The sequence below is a fragment of the Periophthalmus magnuspinnatus genome, chromosome 16 (genome assembly GCF_009829125.3).
Source record: "Periophthalmus magnuspinnatus isolate fPerMag1 chromosome 16, fPerMag1.2.pri, whole genome shotgun sequence".
In the NCBI taxonomy this organism is placed as follows: domain Eukaryota; kingdom Metazoa; phylum Chordata; class Actinopteri; order Gobiiformes; family Gobiidae; genus Periophthalmus; species Periophthalmus magnuspinnatus.
The window spans coordinates 825,599-849,136 of NC_047141.1; the positions used below are offsets into that span (position 1 = coordinate 825,599).

General features: G+C 43.6%; 1 protein-coding gene across 1 annotated transcript; it reads right to left on the minus strand.

The window, feature by feature from the left end:
- Nucleotides 1-11: 11 nt before the first annotated feature.
- Nucleotides 12-23,538, minus strand: LOC129456880 (gamma-aminobutyric acid type B receptor subunit 2-like). Its single transcript, XM_055227715.1, has 16 exons — nt 23,218-23,538; nt 22,931-23,068; nt 22,202-22,372; nt 20,034-20,135; nt 19,766-19,831; nt 18,300-18,485; nt 9,405-9,662; nt 9,066-9,126; nt 8,903-8,983; nt 7,828-7,978; nt 7,193-7,325; nt 6,850-6,948; nt 6,465-6,584; nt 2,794-2,904; nt 408-609; nt 12-31 (listed from the first exon to the last, which is right to left on the minus strand). Exons 1-16 carry the CDS (start codon nt 23,536-23,538, stop codon nt 12-14), a joined length of 2,220 nt encoding a protein of 739 aa, XP_055083690.1.

Here is a 23,538-nt window from a genome sequence, read left to right on the forward strand (position 1 = left end):
TACTCTTGTCATTACTGCTGGTTCAGGTTCACTGTGAACAACAGGTTTTATTCACTTATACAGCCGGTGTTAACCACCCACTGTTTTTGATTGTAAATATTTAGTTTGGCCTGTGACCCGTAAGTCAATTGTCACATGACCACAGTTTTACACCAGCGTGTTAACTTAAGCAAAGCTATCACATCCAATCAGTCAGTTGTATTATGGCGGTGACAGGAAGTGTTGTTTTTATGCTCTATTAACTTTATTTTTGGATTAATCTGTACCCTATACCACTAACATGTTTTTATATTATTGTTCTCACTAGGCTCCTCTACTGCACCTTAATAAATAAAAAGTAAAAAGGTAAAAGGGATAAAAAGGATCACTTTTCCTGTCAACATTTGAAGAGTGCAAAACAGCCCTACCTGGTGGTGTCTCTTGGGTACTCTCTGGGTATTTGTGGGTACTCTCTTGAGTACTCCCCGGATAGAACAGCTCTCTGCGGAGTCGGTCGATCTCCAGCCCCAGCTGCAGACTCCTGTTTCGGAGCTCACGGTTCCTTGTTTTCCTCTGTTGCTCCTCCTCTTCTGTCTGAGGAACACTGATCTCCAACCACGAAACAAACAACTACAAACATGGCAGACATGTAAAACACTACAAACATGACTGACATCAGAAGAGACTAGCAAACACAACAAAATGTGAAAAAAGACTTACAAGCATGGCCGGCGTGATAAAGAACTACAAACATGGCCATTGTGAGAAAGGACAACAAACATGGCGGACGTGAGGAAGGACTACAAACATGGCAGACGTGAGGAAGGACTACAAACATGGCAGACGTGAGAAAGGACTACAAACATGGCAGGCGTGAGAAAGGACTACAAGTTAGGCAGACATCAGAAAGGACTACAACCATGGCCAGTGTGAGAAAAGACTGCAAACATTGCCATCATGAGAAAGGACTACAAACTAGGCAGCTGTGAGAAAGGACTCCAAACATGGCAGATGTGAGGAAAGGTCTACAAACATGGCCGGCATGAGAAAACATTACAAACATGGCTGATGTGAGGAAAGGACTACAAACATGGCCAGCGTGAGGAAAGGACTACAAACATGGCCAGCGTGAGAAAAGACTACAAACATGGCCAGCATGACAAAGGACTACAAACATTGCTGACATGAGAAGAGACTCCCTGCAGTCAGTAAATAAACAGATGTGTTGTAAAATCCCTGTAGTTTAACCTGAGTTGGAGACAGGTCAAAATTCTCAGGTGGGGTTTGCTGTCTAACTGGTTTATGTTTAATATCTCTATGGGCCTATGCACATGGAACAAAAACTGGGACAAATTTCAGCGCCATCTCTGTCAGTTTAAATAAATAAATGTGAAATTTTTTTTTCAAAACAGCTTAAGAAAGTGGAGCCATTACTGAACCCCAAAAACGTCTGACATGTTGTCAGTTGAAAGGGCTTTAAACCATAAGATTAATATGACAAGCTTGTGAAGCCAATCCCCAAAATAAGGAGAAGGTTCAGCATATGTGGAGCAGAAATTTGGGGATTTCTTTCAAAAAAAGTGAATCAACCAACAAAAGATTTGCAGGTTCGAGTACATACTGAGAACATACTGTTTTTGTGTACTTGGCCAAGACAATCCACTCTCCTCTTCTGAATCTAAGTCCTTTAAACTGTTTTGTGGTTATATTTGTACCTTTGGCCCGAAGGCAGCGGCGAGCATGGAAACGCAGCCAATCAGAATGAAAGTACTGCTCAAACCGAAGCGCAGCAAAGCATCATGGGAAGTGTAGGCCAAGAGAACCAGAGCGCTGAACACACTCAGAGCAGAGAGTCCGGACTTCAGTGAGATCACAACCAGACAGGGACCAGGACCAAGACTCCAGATGACGAATAGACCCAAGCCCTAAAACAGGAGACGGTTAGACCTGGGGTTAGACCTGGGGTTAGACCTGGGGTTAGACCTGGGGTTAGACCTGGGGTTAGACCTGGGGTTAGACCTGGGGTTAGACCTGGGGTTAGACCTGGGGTTAGACCTGGGGTTAGACCTGGGGTTAGACCTGGTTTAGACCTGGTTTAGTTGTACTTCTGGTTTAGTCCTATTTCAGTCAGGGTTTAGTCCTGGTTTATTTTTGTTATCAAAGTCATTTGGACCTTCAAACTACCACAAAAAGTAGCAATTGTCAAAAATTAAAGCTACGGTATGTAACTTTCTAGCATGATTCCAGGGAAATATCAAGGTAAAACAGTCCTTTGAAACGTTCTCCTTGAAGACAGACAAGTTTTATGCCATACTCTGGGAGAATATTGCCAAATGAACATTTCCATGGAAACAAGCAGGAGGAAGCTTCTCTAGTCCAAATAAGAATCAGATTTGTGGAGATGCAAGCCCATTCAGTTTTTTCAGTGCATATTAGTAGATGTTTTTGGTTGAAAAGTGACATACCGGCTTTAAATATGGAACACATGGAGTTTGCTGCAGTTTTTGTTTTGGGTGTGACTGCTGTGTCTGTTATATTTAGTGTGTCAGTTGTTTGTATTAAATATGAACCAGGACTGAACCAGAACTAAACCATGACTGAACCAGAACTAAACCACAACTGAACCAGGACTGAGCCAGGACTGAGCCAGGACTAAACCAGGACTAAACCAGGACTAAGTCAGGTCTGTTTGTGGTACCTGAGACTGCAGCTGAGAAGAGACTATGAGTGAGTGGTTTGTAAATATGATATACTTTTATGTATTTATGCTGTCTATATATCCAAGTGTACAAAGGCTAAAGTTCCATGTCTCACCAGCAAGGGACACTTGTAGCCACAGACTGTCATGACCCAGAGCTCAGAGGAAGAGCATCCACAGAGACAAGACACGGTCTGGACCATAGCATCCTCCTCTGACTGGTCCACCTAAAAACACACAGATATTCACAGGCTTAGAGGGAACTGTGTCAAGTGCCCTCCAGCAGACTGCCACCATACTGTTCTGTGGACAGGGATCCTCCCCTCACCTGTCAGGACGACCCCTCACCTGTCAGGATTAACTTTACCCAATCCTGGTTGGGCAGTCTCCGTTCTCCCATGATCCTTTGTGCAGTTTGTCACAGTAAAAACGATGCACAGTTTAAAAGTGACTGTGAGAATCAGAGCTGCTTCAACACAACACATCTATGACACAGTATTGACTTTACAACAGAGTATTGACTATTGATGAAAGACCCTCATCTGTAACACCAAACTGCGCCACATGACCAGAAATGTCGTTTGTTTAATCTAATTTATACATGGAACAATTTGAACAGGAGGCCTTGGCCTCATTTCCAGGTACGCCACCCACACATTGGTTTCAATATGTGGATGACAACTGGACCAAAAATCTAAATTCAGGATCTGGATCCTTTTACTGCACATATTAATGCTGTGGATCCAAACATCAAGTTCACATGGAAAAAAGCCAAGCAGAACAAACTGGCCTTTTTAGACTGTGCAGTAACAATAGGAGAGGACAGGCGACTCCAGGTAGAAGTTTACAGGAAGCCCACACATACGGACCAATACCTGCTGTTTGATTCACACCATCCACTGCAGCACAAACTCGGAGTAATCCGGACACTGCACCACAGAGCTCAAGTGGTGCCTACAAACACAGAGGGAAAAGTGAAGGAGGAGCAACATGTGCAGAAAGCCCTCTCTGCTTGTGGATATCCAAAATGGGCCTTCAATAGACTGAAGAGAGCTAAAAACAGGACAACAGGGAATCTGAACCTAGAAGGAGAGGTGTTACCATTCCTTACACTACAGGTGTGTCTGAAAAACTTCAGAAAATCTTCAGACAGTATGAGATTCCCGTCTTTTTCAAACCCACAAACACTTTAAGGCAAAAATTGGTTCACCTTAAGGACAAAACCCCGAGCCATAAACAAAGTAATGTAGTCTACTCCATTCAGTGTAGTGAAGAGTGCAGTGAGCGCTATATTGGAGAAACTAAACAGCTACTCCTTAAGAGAATGTACCAACACCGGTGGGAGAGTTCCTCTGGACCCCAGTCCGCCGTGCATCTCCATCTCAAAGCCACTAACCACTCCTTTGAAGATAGTGAAGTTCAGATCTTAGCCAGAGAAAAGAAATGGTTTGAGAGAGGAGTTAAAGAAGCTATTTTTGTTAGGAAAGAGAATCCTTCCTTAAACAGGAATGGGGGCCTGAGACATAATCTCTCCCCCATCTATAACACCATCCTCAGACCCAGAACAATGAGAACAATAGCAGGGTCGTTAAGGGCTGAAAAGGGTAGTTTCAGCTGAAACTGGAGACAATAGCTGTTTACAGTTTCATTGTGGTTAGCCCTTCCACTCAGATAGATTTAAAGGCAGTAGCCACCAGCATTCTGACCAGAACTGAAGAAGCGGCTTGAATGAGCAGCGAAACGTCTTCACTCTTACAAGATTTGTCCAGTTAAAAGATTGAACTTTGTTTGTTTTGTTGTATTGTTTTTGGGGGACAACCTCTAGACTCTCTGTTCTTAATAACAAAAACTTAACAAAATACCAAAGAGTGTTAAGAAAGGCCCTTAAAAATAGACAGAGACAGGTGGATTTATGTGAGTTCACAAACTTACGAGAATCCATTATGGCTCCTACTGCTGTGATTGAGTCCGGCAGCCTGTGGTGTACGCAGAGCCAAAGATGACGTGCCCAAACAAATCAAAACAAACATGGCGGCGCACACAGATGTACCTGAGCCTATTTCCAGAGAAACACAGTGCTCAGTTATTGACGTGCAGGGAGAAGCACTTTGTGCTTTTGTGGAGGAAAGATGTCTGTGCTTTTCTCTCAGCTGGATCTAACCAAACGTTTAAGTTTTGGCTTGTTCTGCTCTTGTGACACTTCAAACAATCAGATTCAAGCATTTGTTTAAATGTCCTTATCACTGTCAGAGACTCACATGTTCAAAACCAAAGTCCAAACTGTAAATATGAACAGAAACTGCAGTGTGTGTGCGTTAGGGCTAGGTAAAAAAAAATCGATTAACTGAATATGAAGTTCAAATCAATTTGTTTGGAAGAAAATTGAATTTTGTTTTCCCCACTTTCCTGCATTGGAGACTGCATTGAAAATGCAAGAGAGGCTGCTCAGTGCAGTCACAGGGAGCAGAGTATAGCAGCGCACCACTTTGAAATCAGTGATATCAAATAAAATGTTGTGGCTGCATATTTAATGCAATACTGTAGTTTGTTTTATCTCATTCATAAAAGATTACTCCAGTGCCAATGGGTTTAAAAAGATCACTGAATACAGTCTTTTCAGATTTGACCATGTTCTGTAGTTTCCAGAAGTGTTTTACTAGAGAAGAGAAAAACAAATCAATTTAAAGCCGCAAGTGGCATCGAACGGCCCTCGTGGGCCATGCTTCACACTCCGCCGACCCGGCACTCCCTAAGGGTCACTTGCCTCTGTTTTATTGCTGCTTTGGGCTGCACTTGTCATCAAACAAAAATGTCAAAAGACATTGGAAGCGCTCATGCACAAAATGCAAAAACATGGGTTTTTCCAGGCATCACCATGGCAACACTGTGCAAAATACAAACTTGGACCCTGGTACTTTTTTGATGGGGTGACCTGAAGAGTCACTGTGCCAAATTTCACGTTCCTCAATGAATCTAATAAGCTGTTATAAGACTTTAAAATGTATAAAAATTAGTAAAGTTTCCCATTAGGATAACATGGGTTTTTTCACGCATCGTCATGGCAACTGAATGAAAGATATGACATGGGTCCAATGGACTTTTTTGATCGGGATGACGTGAAGAGTCATGGTGCCAAATTTCACATTTTTCCATAAAAGTAATATTTTTCTCATTAATTGGAAAATTTGGGAGCGTTCCAATTAGGATAACATTGTCAGTTTGGCGCATCACCATGGCAATACAGTGCAAAAACCAACATGGGTCTGATTGACTTTATTGATTGGGATGACCACATGTCAAATTTCATAACATTTGGGAAAACTACATTTTCAACCCTCCATACCAATGTATTTGTTATTCTGTAGGGCGCTAATTGCGCCCGTCATTTGCCATGGCGTCAGGGTTACCCATTGACCTCCCACTGACTTCCATTCATTTTAGCAGTAATAAATATGGTCCATGCATGGGTGCTGGGATAGGGCAAGATGCCAGGAGTGTGTTTGGAGGACATGAGCACTTTGTGCTGCCTTTGTCAACACTGAGTCAATGGGCTTTGCCCATTGAGTCAATGTTAATGCTGGCATGCTAGCAAGAACAACCTAGGCATGGGTTGCTAGGGCAGGGGGCGACTTCAGCGCAACTTCGGCAAAACAGACTGCAACGATGAGTGCATGTGGAAGCAATAGGCCCTATGCCCTGCCCAAATTTTGGGAGGAAAAAAATTATTATTTTATTTTCTGGCAAAAATTGCCCAGCTCTAGAGTGCATGTGTGAGTGTGTGTCTGACCTGCAGCAGGAGCAGAGTCTCCACCCAACTCAGAGGATCCGTCAGAGTCCAGGAGGATAAAACTAACGCCTCCAACAGCAACAGCCATAAGAGCAAACGCCAGGGAGTCTGTAGATGACTCTGAGAGACAAGAACCACTGAACCAGGACTGATCCAGGCCTATAACAGGTCTAAACCAGGTTTAAACCAGGTCTAAACCAGGACTAAACCAGGACTAAACCAGGACTAAACCAGGACTAAACTAGGACTGTAACAGGACTAAAGTAGGATTGAACCAGGTGTGGACCAGGAGTAGACCAGGTCTGAACCAGGTCTGAACCAGGACTAAACCAGGTCTAAATCAGGTCTAAGACAGTACTGACCAAGGACTAAACCAGGTCTTTACCTTGGGCAGGTGGTGTCTGAGGGAGTACTGGGTCCAGGCCTCGGTGAAGAAAACCGAAAAAATCACAGAGTGACCCACACACAAGGTCCAGACGTGAACCTGTAACAGAGAACAAATTAGACCAGGACGAGACCAGGACTGGATCCGGACTAGACCTGGACTAGACCAGGCCTTTAAAAGAGAGACCTGGATGGATGCACAAATGCTTACACATAAAAATGTGTAAGCCATTATTATTATTATTATTATTATTATTATTATTATTATTATTATTATTATTATTATTATTATTATTATTATTATTATTATTATTATTATTATTAAAACAAACAGAATAACTTACAGAGCAGAGGACAGTCCTGGTTTGGTCTGAGACTGGAACCTGGTCCAGACCTGAGACCAGGACTGAAACACAGCACAGGATCACACCCAGACACAGCAGCTCCTCCTGGGACACAGATCTCCAGAGCACCAGTCTGAAAGAGAATCAGGACTACACCAGGTCTAAACAGGACTAAAAAAAGTCTAAAAAAGAACTAAACCAGGCCTACACCAGGACTAAAAAACAACTAAAAAAGGACTAAGTCAGGACTAAAAAAGTAATAAACCAGTACTATACCAGGACTAAAAAGGGACTAAACCAGGAATAAAAAAGGACTAAACCAGAACAAAACCAGGACTAAGCCAGGACTAAAAAAGGACTAAACTAAGACTAAAAAAAGACTAAACCAGAACTAAACCAGGACTATACAAGGACTAAACTAGGTCTAAACCAGGACTAAAAAAGAACTAAACCAGGACTCAAAAAGGACTAAACCAGGACTAAACCAGGACTGAAAAAGGACTAAAAAAGGACTAAACCAGGACTGAAAAAGGACTAAAAAAGGACTAAACCAGGAATAAACTATGAATAAACCAGGACTATACTAGGACAAAACTAGGACTAAACCATGGCTAAACCAGGACTATCTGTGTTACCTCAATCTGCGGTTGAGGAGACAGAGGAAGAGGATGCTGAGGCTAAAGAGGATGATGATGCTGGAGGCGGCTGCCATAACAACATAGAGCGCCAGAGTCACATGACGCAACTGAGTCCTGACCATGGTCCGGTCTCGAGGAGGGCCGCTTCCTGGACAGAGAAAACACACTTTAAATCAGCCCTATTGTGCTTGTGTCTGCTCTATAGTTATAATCTATGATTATAATCTATGACAGCCATGGAGCATTATGTTATAATTTACACCTTTTAAATCACAATATTCATCTAAAATGACTAAACACACTGACTTCCGTGTTAGAAAACTACGGTGCCCAATGTGAGCTGACATCATCATAAACGTCATCACAACAAAGCGACGCATGCTGTCGCCGCCCCCTATGGATAGATGCAGATCAACACTAGCGAGCAGCCCATTTTTTCATTTGTACCAAAATGACTACACAACTCTGCCGAATCCTATGAGTATCACTGATTAAGAAAATAAAACTGGAGAAGGAAATGTGGGCGTGTACATCACAGTGGGCATGTACTGGTGGAGGTGAATACGGGGTAGATCAGCAAAGTGACGTCTTGAAAATAAGTGATTTAAGATTACTCAAATATGAATCACTCCAAAAACAACTTCTGAGGTTCAATGAGAAGACACGACTAAAACATGGTTTAACGCTCTGAAAAGTCCAGTTTACAAAATAGCTAAAAGTTTTAAAAATGTGAAAAACAGAACTTGTTAATTTTAAACAGTTTGCAGTGGTCCAAAGTTATTTCTCACTTACCTTATGCATTCTTGACCATCCTAATTATTCCCCACGATGAGTTTAAACACTTTCCATATCTCTCAGAGACCAGACCGTTTTGAAGTGATGGTAAAGCAAATCAACAACTAGTATGATAAAAGCCCACTTGCTGATTCTCCTGATGAGGCTAAAACGGTAGCTTCATGTGTCAAAGTTGGTCATAAAGAGATACTTCACTTAAGACTATGACACAAACTGCTAAGTTGTTAAAAGGTTCTGGACTGTAAAAACGTGGACAAGCTGAGGACAGAGATGTAACCTTTGAACTGTAGCAGGTGGAGGTTGAGGGTTAGATTCTGGTCACTGGTGTTGAATTCTCCGACCACAACGCTGCTGCTGCCTGAGGAAAACACGACCAATCAAATGTGAAACCAGCAAAAATCAGAATCACATTTACAGAAAATCACAAACTCAAACTACACCTTGAAATTGAGTCAACTCAAGAGTCGCCATTCGCTCCCCTCCACGGAACTGCACTGGACCCTGAAACACACCGGTTCAGTCCCTAGTTCGGTCCCTGGTTCGGTCCCTGGTTCGGTCCCTGGCTCGGTCCCTGGCTCTGTCCCTGGCTCTGTCCCTGGCTCTGTCCCTGGCTCTGTCCCTGGCTCGGTCCCTGGCTCGGTCCCTGGCTCGGTCCCTGGCTCGGTCCCTGGCTCGGTCCCTGGTTTATTCCCTGGTTTAAATCTGGTTCAGTCCTGGTTCTGTCCTGGTTTTGTCCTAGTTCCGTCGTGGTTCAGTCTGTGGTTTAGTCGTGGTCTTACAGTGACTCCATTGAAACGCGTTGCCTTCACAGCCTGTAGGAGCTTGTGTGCGCTCAGCTGTAGGTCTCGTGGTGCATTCAGGGTCTTGTTTGGGTTCAAGGTCCCGATCTGGTTCTGGTTCTTGGTCTGGTCCAGGAGTCGGTTCAGGGCCAGAGCTGCTAGCCACACAGCGTCATACACAAACCCATGCAGCGGCGCCGCCTTCAGGCCAAACGAGGACAGACGTTGCAGGTACAAGTGCTCATACTGCTCTGCGCTCTGAGAGAAACCAAAACATAATGAAGAAATAGTCCACCAGAAAATTCAACCTTTGTGAGAGTTGTAGGTGGCCTGTCAGTCTCTGCCAGTCCCTGTCAGCTGAACACAAGCAGTTTGTGATTACATTGTGCTTTATGAGATAAATCCTTCCTTGGCAGGAGTGATTTTTTCATTGTAGTACAAATGAGTGGCAACTTAAGCCATGTTATACTGTTTATACCTCCTCAAAAACATACCTGGAGTTGTGTTTTGTTTCATTCACACATATTTGAGTAACACTTACATAACACTTACTTATTTTATTATTAGTCTGTCTACATCGCGAAGCTCAAAATGGTCTGTTCCACCTCGTGATGTCATGAAGTGGTAGTTTTCAAGTTAACAGCTCCTTTTACCTTTAGTTCAATAGAGATTGGCAATTCCAGGCATGAAATTATCCAGATGATTCTAGGGAAGGTGTATGGAGTTCAAAAACAGAAGGTGAAACAGTGTTTTCTGTTTAAGAGAAGAACTCTGCCTAAATCTAGAGGGTTTGTGTGAATGAAACAAAACAACTCCATATATGTTTGTGCTGAGGAGATCAAACAATAGTGTAATATTGCCCCTTCAATAAAGTTTAGATCTAAATTCAGGGCACTATTTGATGTTGTTGGGTCAGGTCTGTCACTTGGTCTGTTCCCATGTGTCTCAGTGAAAATTCATTAAATATATAGTTGTCCTTCGCTATATTGCGATTTTTTTGGTGCAAGTCTACATGCTTTTCTACAGTGCATGAGCACGCATTGTGTTCTGCGTCCTGACTGTAGAGACTGTAGACCACTGTCAATCAATCTCCTCCGTGCCGTGTCTGCTGTACAGTACAGAATGCGTTGAGCCAAATTTACATAAACAGAACAAAAGGATGCAGCACTAGGCCAAACCTGTACAGGAAGACATACATAGAAGCTGGCGCCGACATCACTAACCTAAAACCAAAACCATTCCATTCAAACAAACCTTATCAAACAAAATGCGAAAAGAGGACAGCCGGTCCCACCAGGTCAAACATAAAAGAGCCAACTGCATCTAACAGGTGTGATGCAGCCTGCACCGAGCAGCAGTCAGAGTCGTGCAGGTGTGGAGGGCAAGGTGGTACGCAGTGAGAATGCAAGAGAGCAAGACAGACGGCCTATTTGTATGGTGACCAGCCACCCCCCAAAACAAGCAGAAATGTAAAATACATGCAAGATAATGGGGCAAAGGGGCCCCGGCATGTAACACTCCCACCCCAAAATACTGGACAATGGCTGGGGAGGAAAAAAACAGCCAAGCTCATCAAATGCCTAAATTACATTGCCTACTGTACAAAGGACGAACAAACAATTTGGAATGGTCTGAAAATGTAACAAATGGACCTTGTGGATCAATTCATCTTTTCCCTAGAATAACAAAAACTTTACCCAGACACATGGGGCGACAATAGCTCAGTTGGTAAAGTGTTTGTCCACTGATCCATAGGTTGGCGGTGCAATTTTAACTCACACAGATGAATGCTGTTGTGTCCTTGGGAAAGACACTTAACCCACCTTGCCCTCAGTGTCTGCGTACACTGGTGTGAATTTGTGTGTGAATGGGTGAGTGGTTCCTTGTTGTAAAGCGCTTTGAGTGCCTTGAAGGTAGAAAAGCGCTATAGAAAAATGTGACCATTTACATGTTCAAGCACCAAGCACAAACGCCACGGACTCCCCACGACCATGCCAACAGGCATCTGCACAAACAAATGGATGAATTATAAGCCCTACAAGGCTTTACTGTATTTAGCAAAGCATCAAGTCAGAAGATGCATTTGTAAATCTAGCTCAAGCTTGCACATCCCGATTTTCCTCGCTACAAAAAATAAAAACAAACCAAATGCATCCAGCTATTCACATATAGCATCTGGAGTTTTAAAAGCCACGGAAGGAGAAAAAAATACCCTCTCGACCCAATAGCTTAAAATATTTTAGCGGTGATTACCTGCAATTTAGCTGCATTAAAACAAATCAGCCATACGAATCAGGCCTGTCCAGTGAACAAGTCCCTGCATGGGAGAAATCCTACCAATGGCTGGGGAAAGCTGGACTGAAGGACAGCACAGAGGCACTCATCCTGGCTGCACAGGAGAAGGCCTTGAGCACTAGAGCGATAGAGGCCCAGATCTACCACACCAGACAAGACCCAAGGTGTAGGCTTTGCAAAAAGCCCCGAGACAATCAGCACAAACAGCACATAACTGCAGGGTATAAGATGCTGGAAGCATACATGCAGCGGCATAACCAACTGGAACTGGAAACCCAGAGATCAAGGTGGGAAACACCTCCAAAGGTAGTGGGGAATGATCGAGCCAAGATCCTGTGGGACTTCCAGATACAGACTGACAGAATCAAATCAAATCAAACTTTATTTATATAGCACTTTTCATACAAAAAAAAAAGTAACACAAAGTGCTTTACAAACCATTAAAATCAGTCCCACCCACCAAACCCACCCAGCCACCCGACAGCCCAACAACCCAACCCCAACACATCAATAATCATAACCAAACAACCCCCCACCCCAACACACACTCCCACCCCCCACCTCAACACATGTTAAAATACCTCAGTTTCATTTAAAATATGTTTAAGTGGAACAGGCTGGATAAAGATGAACCAGATGAGAGAGCGCCACCAGAGGAACCATCTGCACCAGGAACAGGGTCACCCACAGCCACAGGACACCAGCCCAGGGCCCAGAGAAGAGATGAGGTCAAGACCAAACCTCCAGGGCCCACGAGCCAGGGCCCAGCAGCCACAGCCAACCACAGCTCCCGGTGCAGAGGGCTCCTCAGAGGAAACACTGGCAAATCTAAAATTATTAAAAATAATAAAATAAGTCAAACCTAATAAATAAGTCAATAAATAATCAATAAATAATAAAATAATCAATAAATAATAAAATAAGTCAAAACTAAACAAGTAAATAAAACATAAGTAAAACATAAACACACTAGCCAGCCTAAATAAGACTAAATAAATAGAGAAGTAAACTAAAATGATAAATACTAATCAAAAGCTATGCTAAAAAGATGGGTCTTGAGCCTGCTTTTAAAAACCTGAATGTTCTCTGCGGCCCTGAGGTCTTCCGGCAGGCTGTTCCATAGACGGGGGCCATAAAACTGGAAAGAGGCCTCTCCATGCGTGTGTGTCCTGACTTTGGGAATGACTAGGAGCCTGCTGCTGGAGGAGCGCAGGGGCCGCGAGGGTTCATAGGATAAAAGCAGTTCTGTAAGATAAGAAGGCCCAAGACCATTAAGACATTTAAAAACCAGTAAAAGAACTTTAAAATCGATCCTGAAACACACAGGGAGCCAATGCAGGGATTCTAAAACCGGTGTAATGTGGTCCCGCCCCCTGGTCTTAGTCAGGACACGTGCTGCTGAATTTTGTAATAATTGTAGACCTGAAATCGCCTTTTTGGGAAGACCAGAGAGCAGGGCATTACAGTAATCTATACGACTGGTGATAAAAGCATGCATCAGCGTCTCTGTGTTGGCCCGAGAGAGAATGGGACGGACTCTGGCTATGTTTTTCAAATGGTAAAAACCAATTTTTGTGATGTTTTTAATGTGTGGAATAAAAGTCAGCTCAGAGTCAAAAATAACGCCCAGGTTTCTTACTTGTGATGATGGATTAAAAGACTGTGACTGTAATTTGGGTAAAAGTTTCTCTCTCTGGGCCTCAGGACCGATGATTAAAACCTCAGTTTTGTCCTGGTTAAGCTGGAGGAAGTTTTCTGCCATCCAGGATTTGATGTCTAAAATACAGTTAAAAAGAGCATCCACTGGGCTGGTGTCATCAGGAGACATGGAGATGTAAAGCTGTGTATCATCTGCATAGCTGTGGAAGCTGATTCCATGTCTCCTGATGACATCACCAAGAGGGAGCATGTACAGGTTAAAAAGTATAGGACCTAAAATGGAACCCTGGGGCACACCACATGTGATTTTATGAACCTGAGAGGAGTAGGTGTCTAAGCTTACCATAAATGTTCTGTCTGTGAGGTAGGAAGTAAACCATTTGTGTACAGTACCAGAGAGGCCGACCAGGTGTTTGAGTCTGTTTAAAAGAATAGTGTGGTCTACTGTATCAAAGGCAGCACTTAGATCCAGTAGAACCAACACTGTCACCTGTTTAGAATCATAATTTAGTCTAAAATCATTTAAAATCTTTGTCAAGGCTGTCTCTGTACTGTGGTTTACTCTAAAACCAGACTGACATTCTTCAAGAATGTTCTGTGTGTTTAAAAAATAATTAAGCTGGGTAAAAACAAGTTTTTCTAAAATTTTGCTTAAAAATGGTAAGTTAGACACTGGTCTGTAATTGTTAAAATCATTAAAATCTAAATTGCTCTTCTTCAGCAGGGGCCTCACCACTGCAGCTTTAAAGGCAGTGGGAAAGACCCCTGTCTGAAGAGAGTAGTTCATCATGTTTAAAAGCTCGTCTCTAAAAGATTCATAAAATGACTTGAAGAACCGTGTTGGAATGGGGTCAGCAAGACATGTGGTGGGTCTCACTGAGGAGAAAACTTCATCAAGCCTCTCAGCATTAACCAGGACAAAGCTGTCCAGTGTTTCCTCTGGTAAAGACAAACAATCAGATGTGTTAAAAACAGTGGTTTGGTTAGATAAAATGTCACATCTGATTTTGTTTATCTTTCCCATGAAGTGGTCTGCAAACTGCTCACAAAGGGAGTCAGTGGGAGGGAGTTTGGAGTTGTTAAGAACAGGGTTAGTGAGATGGTCGATAGTGGAGAAAAGAATTTTGGGGTTGTTTTTATTGTTTGTGATTAGTTTGGAGAAATATGAGTTTCTATTGTTTCTGATGGTGTTATTATATGTTTTTAGATGTTGGGTGTACATTTGAAAGTTAATTGTGATTTTGTTTTTCCTCCATTTTCTTTCTGCCCTTCTGCAGTTTCGTTTAAGTTGTTTTATTGATTCAGTTTTCCATGGTGCTGCAGGTTTGGGGGGGGCCTTGCTTAATTTAAGAGGAGCAACTGTATCTAAAGTGGATTGAAGTTTGCTGTTAAAATCATCAACAATAAAATCACAGGAGGCAGGTAAAACAATTGGAGGAGTGTTCTCTAAAATATGAATAAAATTAGCAGCCACTTCAGGGGTAAGATGACGCTTCCTCACAGTTCTCACAGAGGTCTCCCGCTGAATAAAACCAGTGATATTAAAAAACACACAGAAATGATCTGACACAGCCAGGTCAACAACAGAGGACACACTCGCAGACAGGCCATGAGTGATGACCAAGTCCAGAGTGTGTCCTCTGTTGTGAGTTGGCTGTGTCACATGCTGGGTAAAATCCATGTAATTAAGAACATTTAAAAATTCCCTTGCAACAGGGTCTAAAATATCTACATGTAAATTAAAATCACCGGTTAAAATAATCATATTGTAAGAATTATGTAGAATTGATAAAAAATCCGAAAATTCATTGATAAAAATACTGCACTTTTTTGGTGGTCTGTAAATTGTTACTGCTAAAATTTGTGGGTTATTAAAAACAACTGCGTGGTATTCGAAACTCTTAAAATTATTAAATAAAATAGGTTTGGTGGCCAGAGTACTTGAACATATAGAAGCAGTGCCACCTCCCCTTTTACTACCCCTAATTGAAAAAGCATAGTTAAAATCAGAGGGGGAGGCCTCATTGAGAACAACCGGTTCATCTCCACCCAACCAAGTTTCCGTTAAAAAGAGACAGTCAAGTTTGTGGTCTAAAATTAAGTCATTGACAATAAAAGCTTTGTTCAGCAGAGAGCGGACATTTAAAAGTGCCATGTTTATTGTTGAAGGAGGATGAGTAGGAGGAATCTTTGATAAATTAATTTTGGTGAGCTGTGATAAATTATTGATGTTAACTGTACGATTGTAAGAGTTTTTGTGAATAGGCCGCTCTCTGCTGAAAATTACCGGGATATGGTGTGATGATTCTATTGATGGCGTGGACGATGGTGATGGGGTTTCTGAAGAAAACCGTCATGCAGATTCTATTGTGAGCTGTATGTTCTGGGAAAGAAGAAATGAACCATGGAGATTTGGATGAAGAAGGTCCTTTTTGAACAGTCCGGGTCTCTTGAAGAACAGAAGGAAATTGTCTATGTAGGGGATATGGTTGGTGGTGCAGAAGGATTTGAGCCAGATGTGAAGTTGTCTTAAGCGGCTGAATTTGATGTCTCCAAAGCGAGGTGGGGTGAGTGGGCCGGAGATTATGCATTTTTTATTTAGACTATGGATGGTGGAGATGAGAGTTAAGAAGTGGTCCTTAAGTGTTTCTGACTGCTGCAAACGGAGATCATTAGTTCCAACATGAATCACAACTGTGTTAACCGTGGGATGCTGACGTAGGATGTTGGGGGCGGAGTTTGTGATGTCCTGGACGAGGGCACCTGGGTGACAAGACGTGTAGCCATCTTTCACCCTCACGTGTCTGACCAAGGAGGAGCCCAGTATCAGAACGGAGGGACCTGAGGGACCTGGCCGCGGCACCCGCCGGAGCAGAGCTATCACCTGGGTCACACCCGCTGGATGCGGCCGAGCCCTGCGTGCACCGAGAGGACGCGGCGCATACACCCGACTCACGGCGAGCAGTCTGGCCCGACGTGCGTGGGGACGCGGCTGCGGAGCCTCCGCTCAGGGCTGCTGGAGCGGCAGGTGGAGATGAGGGGCGCATCAGCGGAAAGTCAGTCAGAGAGCCCAGGAAAGGTGGTGATGAGCCCGTGCGCCACGCTCCAGGAGGTTTAGGAGCCGGGGTGAAGTGGATGCTACCAGGACGTGTCCGACAGCGGGCTGGAGGCTGCCGCTGAGGCTGTCCGGCTGTCAGCGGAGGAAACTCTTCCAAAGCCAGGACTGAGAATTTGTTACACAGGGCGATGTCAGCAGGAGAAGTGGGGCGCGAGAGTTGGCTGTCTCGCGCCCCGCCAACATTTCGGGACTCAGCTTTAATCCACGGATCTTTGTGAAGTGGAGTGGAGCTCAGAACTTTGGGTCTAGCGCCTCGTTTAATCCAAGTATCGGTGTTTATGGTACCCGGAGACGACGAAGAAGGATGAGACACAGAGGCATTGGTGGCATTGGTGGAGAAGCTAACCGTGTCCGCCAGCTGAGCACTGGTGGCGGTAGCCTGAGTCTTCCCCAGGATTACATCCATATCGCGCTCCTTTTGGATTTTAAACAAGGTGGTTACTTGTTGTTCCAGCTCGGCAACTTTTTGACTAAGTCCTGCGCAACTCTCACAGCTGGATGTGGAGGTAAGAGAAGGCATTGTAGCACCTGTAGCCTAGCCTTAGCTAGCTGCAATGTCTTAGGTTGATAAAAATGTTAAGAGTCCAAGCATCCACTGGTAAAAACAATAAAATCCAGTAAAAGGCCGATTAAAACAATAAAAACAAGCGAACTCCGGGATGTACTGGTTATAAATTACAAAAATTTACATAATTTACAACCGCGGTCCTTCAGCTGCATGTACACCAAGAGGATCTCATTGTATTTGTCCTCAATAAACTACCAGCATGTCACAAAGCTACAACCCAGGACCCACTCTGGCTCTCACTGCGGCCTCAAGGTTTGCTCAAAAGGACTTGAATTAGTTGTATATCTTGTTTGAAGCTGCCCCTCTTAATGAAAGTTGACATGAAGCTTTATTTGAACCCCAGGAGACACACTTGCCTTTGTCTGCGACTATAGTGGGGGTTTTGAGGAACAAACTACCATGCTGAATGGTGATGGCGAACCAACCGGACATTGTGGTGGTGGATAAACAACAGAGCAAAGCTGTTGTGGTGAACATCGCAGCACCAAGTGATGGGAACATCAGGAAAAAGGATCATGAGAAACTAGAGAAATACCAGGGGCTCAAAGAGGAGCTGGAGAAGGCCTGGAAGGTGAAGGCATCAGTGGTACCCGGGGTCATCGGAGTACTTGGGGAAGTGACCCCCAAAAGTGCAATACTAGGAACAGCAAAGATATTAAGCAGAACCCTCAAGCTCCCAAGCATGGAAAAAGAGGATGAGACCACCCGCAGAGGGTGAGGCGATTTTTATATATATATATATATATATATATATATATATATATATATATATATATATATGTGTGTGTGTGTGTGGGGGTGTGTGTGTGTGTGTGTGTATATATATATGTGTGTATATATATATGGTCTAGTTTTCTTTTGCTAAGCCTGGTTAGAACTTGGATGGGAGACTGCTGTGATACCAGTTACCACAGTGGTGCAGTAGCAGCTTTGTCCTTAGGCAAGACACTTGACCACATTGCCTTGTATGATTGTGGTGAGTGGTGAGTATGAGTGCTGGTAGTGGAAGGGGCTGATGGTACAGATTGGCAGCCTTACTTCTGTCAGTCTGCTCCAGGGCAGCTGTGGCTGCAGTAGCTTACCATCACCGAGTGGTTGAATGAATATGCAATAAAGTACTTTGGGTGTCTTGAAAGATGCTGTATAAATCCAGCGATCAATAAATAATTAATGCATTTATTTATTGGCTTAGTCCTGGTCCTGTTTCAGTCCTGGTCCTGTTTCAGTCCTGTGTAAATCCTGCTTAAGTTCTGACCTTCCCGGAGACTCCTGGGTCCTGGTTAAACCTCAGTCCTTGAACTTGGACTTGAATGGATCCCTCTGCAGCTGTGACAAGACTCTGTGTGGAACAGAGAGATTGAGTCCAGCCCAAAGACCACCTGCCCACGGCCCCAAGGAAGAGCCACTGCAGCCGGGGCCCAAACAGAGACTGTCTGTAGACCTGTGAAAGAGAGGGAGGGTTAGGTTATAGGAGAGAAAGAAAGAGAGAGAGAGGGGGATGGGAAGGGAGGGTTATACTGTAGGACAGAAAGACAGAAAGAGAGAGAGAAAGAGTTAGACTGTAGGAAGGGGGGAGGTTAGACTGTAGGAGAGAACGAGAGAAAGAGAGGAAGGGATGGTTAGACTGAAGGAGAAAAAGAAAGAGAGAGACAGAGAGGGAGGGTTAGACTGTAGGAGAGAGTGAGAGAGAGCGAGAGAGAGGGTTAGACCATAGGAAAGCGAGAGAGAGGGTTAGACCGTAGGAGAGAAAGAGAGGGTTAGACCGTAGGAGAGACAGATAGACTGTAGGAGAGAGGGGGGGGGAGGGGGGGGTTAGACTGTAGGAGAAAGAGAGAGAGACGAAGGAAGGGTTACACTGTAGGAGAGAGTCTTTGGCTCCGGCGGCCACACGCTGTCTGCTCTGTGATTGGTCCATATTTGAATCTTAGTCCAAAGAAATTAATGTGGTCTCCTGAGAATTTATTTGGATAAATTCTTTTTCAGACCCAGGTTTAGTTTGTGTTCATCCCTGACAGTTTGGACTGTTCACTAGCGCTCTTCCTGAGTGGTCACATGATGTTCCTGTTACAACGACAACAGCTGATTTAAACTGTCTTCCTATCAGTCAAATGTCTTGCAACAAAACATACATGCAGTACACTGCAAAAGGAACATAGGACAGAATGTCAAAAGGAAACAGTGAAGGCGTGCACAAAGCAGCAACAAAGAGCAACAAAGCACAAAGTAGAACAGGACCAACTAATTTCTGACCACTGTAAAAGAGACGCATTTTGGACTGGGACGGAACAAACATCATTGGGGTAGGAGACAACACACATCATTGCTCGAATAAGGAGCAAAGATAAATACAGAAACATGCCCAACTGGGACAAAGGGGCCTTTTTACTCACACACCTGAAGAAGTCAGACTGCAGATGGTGCTGACATCCTACCTCCACTGGTAGGAAGACAGCGTCAAAACCTGTTTAAATCAGCTGACTGGCCATGTCACAGCAACATCAAGTGACCACTCTGAGGAAGAGCGCTAGTGAATCTAAACTGTCAGAGATTAAAACAAACTAAACCTTGGTCTGAAAAAAAGTGGGAGTATCTCAAAATGAATTCTCGTGAGTTTGTGAACTCACAAATATTGTGAGAATCCATCTTGAAGTGTGAGGTTAACGTGGGACAGACTCAACAAGTCCAGACGAGTCCAAGAGCTGTAAGATCTGAAGGACTCACACAGCAGAAAAGCTCAGAGGCCGAATGCTCCTCCACCAGAGCGATGAAGATCCTCACTTCTCTGTCCTGAAGCAGACATTAGTGACATGTGACGGTTGAGTCCTGGTTGAGTCCTGGTTGAGTCCTGGTTGAGTCCTGGTTCAGTCCCGGTTCAGTCCCGGTTCAGTCCCGGTTGAGTCCCGGTTGAGTCCCGGTTGAGTCCAGGTTGAGTCCAGGTTGAGTCCAGGTTGAGTCCAGGTTGAGTCCAGGTTGAGTCCAGGCGTTGTACCTTGAGCTGTTTGAGTGCGGAGCAGGCGTCTTGTGAGAACCTGACAGAGGACAGGACCTGGACCTGAGCCTGGTCCAGCTGCAGCTGGAGGTCTCTGAGAGCCTGAGGACACACACACCCACACTGGGTTTCCATACATGTTGGGGACATCCCATTGACTTCCATTTATTTCCTGCAGATTGATCCGAACCTAAACCCTAACCTTAAAGAAGGGGTATTATGCAAAATCGATTTTTGGAGCTTTCTTCCATGTTATGACGTTGTTCCCTCATCAAAAACATACCTGAACAGGTTTTAGATGTCATCTATGCATGCTTGAGTAATCTCTGTACAAGGCTCCGCCCACAAACCTAACTCACAGATGCTCCCACAAGACAATTCTCCATAATTACAGAAAAAATTATACAAAACTGTGCACAGCAACTTCACAAACCTGATGCGATGTGCAGTAGTTTCATTAGTGGGATGTAGACTGAATGTTTTGTGATAGTGCTCTGAACGGTGAGTGACTTAGCGCTAAGAGCAAAGGGTGAAACTTACATTATATTTGAAAATGCTATATTTGCCCAAAACAACGTAATATATTAAATAATATATAAATACAATTCAATAAAATATAACATGGTGATCTAAATATGTTATGTGTTAGCAGTTAATGCCCCATAGAAGTAAAATACCCCCTCTTTAACCTAAACACTAACCTTATGGACCTAATTTTTATGATATGAGAGAAACAGGTCTCCATGATGTGACTGTGTGCAGACTAGTCTTGTCATGATACAAAAATATTAATCTCAATTTCGATACTAAGGAATAGATTCGATACTCAATACAGTAATCCCTCGCTATAACGTGGTTCACCTTTCGCGGCCCCTCGGCTTTTAAAAAAAAAAGTTTTACATGCTTTTTTTTTTACAATGTATTTTGTTCTGTGTCCTGATTCGCTAAGGGACTGTAGACCAGTGTATTTCAACCTTTTTTGAGCCACGGCACATTTTTTTCATTGAAAAAATCACGAGGCACACCATAAGCAGAAAATGTTAAAAAATGAAACTCTGCATCCTATATTTACAATATAAAGTAATTCTCATCAGATTATTTTGAACAGGAATCAAATAAACACACAAAAAAAGCATTTTATAATAAAATAAAATATTTCTACTCACTCAGTGTGAAACCTGATATTTTTTAGCCCAGTTAGGTGTAATTGGATAATTTCCTACGGCACACCGGACAATATCTCACGGCACACTTGTGTGCCGCGGCACAGTGGTTGAAAAACACTGCTGTAGACCATTGTCAATCAGTCTATTTCTCGCTTTGTGTCCTGTACAGTACAGAATGCGTTCAGCCAAATTTACATAAATGTTCGATGGTAATGTGACTCTGAAGTGCTGTATGTTTGCAAGTTTTCACCCCAACAAAACCCACAATGTCGATGAAACATTCTACACTGACAAATTTCAGAAACGCTTTGGACTTAAAAGTGTTTCTCTGCACGCAGAGGCGGATAAGGCTGGAGCAGAGGTACGTGAACAACAAATTTAAAGCGATCATTGAGGAAGAGGGATATAATATACTAAGGTTTGAACTTTGAGAGTGGTTGAACAAGAGAGAAATGTGAGAAAATGTTAATGCCGAGAAAAGTGTATAAAGTGTGTGGTGAGGGGTTTTACAGCCTTAAAACATATAATAATTCTAAAAAATAACTATCGCGGATTTCGCCTATTCTGGGCTATTTTTAGAATGTACCCCCACAATAAATGAGGGACCACTGTACCACAATAACAAAAAATACTAGAAAGATCAATAGAATGCGATGTTTAATATTAAATGGTAGTACTTTTTTTTTTTATTCCCATGTGGCTTTATATCTGTGTAATCCTTCAGTGTCCAGGTAGGTTGCATAGTGGTCCATGGGCATATACTAGTCTATGTGTCTTATACTTGTTCTGATACAACTCAAGATCATTCTAAAGGTATTCAGGAAAGGTTCATTTCTGTCCAGTCAATTGGACTTTTTTAGTATCGATACCTGCCAAAAACAAGTATTTAGTTTTGATACTAGCTTTAGTATTGATTAGTATCTATCCTAGGTTTGTGAAAAGTATAAAAAATCTGAGTTTAACCTCCTCGTTGTTATGAGCTAACGACTCTGCCACACAGACCTGGGAGATCCGCTGGGTCTTTTCTGAGATCAGACCGACTCTGGTCCAGTTTAGGGTCTGTAGCAGCTTTACCAGTGCCTGGTTCAACGCCCAATCAGATGGCACCGTACTGACCATATGACCCAACCCCCTCCTGTGAGAGAGCAGAGGAGGTGGAGCCAAAAACGACACCTGCATCAAAAAATAGACCTGGTTTAGTCCTGCTGTAGTCCTGGCTTTAGTCCTGGTTTAGTTCCTGGTTCAGTTCCTGGTTCAGTTCCTGGTTAAGTCTCAGATTTAGTCTTAGTTCATTCCTGGTTCTGTTCCTGGTTCAGTCTCAGTTTAGTCTCGGATTAGTCTCTGTTCCGTTCCTGGTTCAGTCCTGTTTCAGTCTTGGTTCAGTTCCTGGTTCAGCTCCTGGTTCAGCTCCTGGTTCAGCTCCTGGTTCAGTCCTGTTCAGTTCCTGGTTCAGTCCTGGTTCAGTTCCTGGTTCAGTTCCTGGTTCAGTTCCTGGTTCAGTTCCTGGTTCCGTCTCGGTTCAGTTCTGGTTCAATTCCTCGTTCAGTCTCGGTTCAGTCTCTGTTCAGTCCTGGTTAAGTTCCTGGTTCATTTCCTGGTTCAGTTTCTGGTTCAGTCTAGGTTCATTTCCTGGTTCATTTCTTGGATCAGTCTAGATTTGTTCCTGGTTTAGTTTCTGGTTTAGTTCCTAGTTCAGTCTCAATTTAGTCTTGGTTCAGTCCTGGTTCTGACCTGAACCATGTTGAGGGCAGGTAGCGCAGGTAAGAGGAGTGATGTCACAGAGGGACACGCCTCTCCCAGCAGCAGCAGCAGCTCAAGTCCCGCCCCCTTCTCCTTGAACAACGACTTCAATGCCATCGATGCATCACACTAAGAAAAACAAAAACACGGTCTAAGGGAGGGCATCTGACACTATCTGAGAGACAGCGAGGCCCTCTGAAACAATATGGTACACGGGAAGGGAATCTGACACACAGTGGGAGGGCATCTGACACAATCTGACACAGAGTAGGACTTACCTGCCCTTCCAGTTTGTGCAGTTGAAGTTTGTGGTTCTTCAAGAGTCCATGATGTTCCTTCAGATCCTCCATAGCCAGAGTCAGAGCCAAGACCAGAGCAGGGTCTGGACCAGGGGCCAGACCAGGGACCAAAGCCGGGTTTGGACCTGAGACCAGACCAGGGACCAGAGCAGAGTCCAGAGCCGAGTCTGGACTAGAGACCAGAACCAAGTCTGGACCCGGGACCATCCACAGAACTGGGATTGGGACTTTAACCTGGGACCAAACCGAGACCGAGACCCAGTCCAAAATCAGGAGTAGAACCAGCAACTGAGGAAGCAT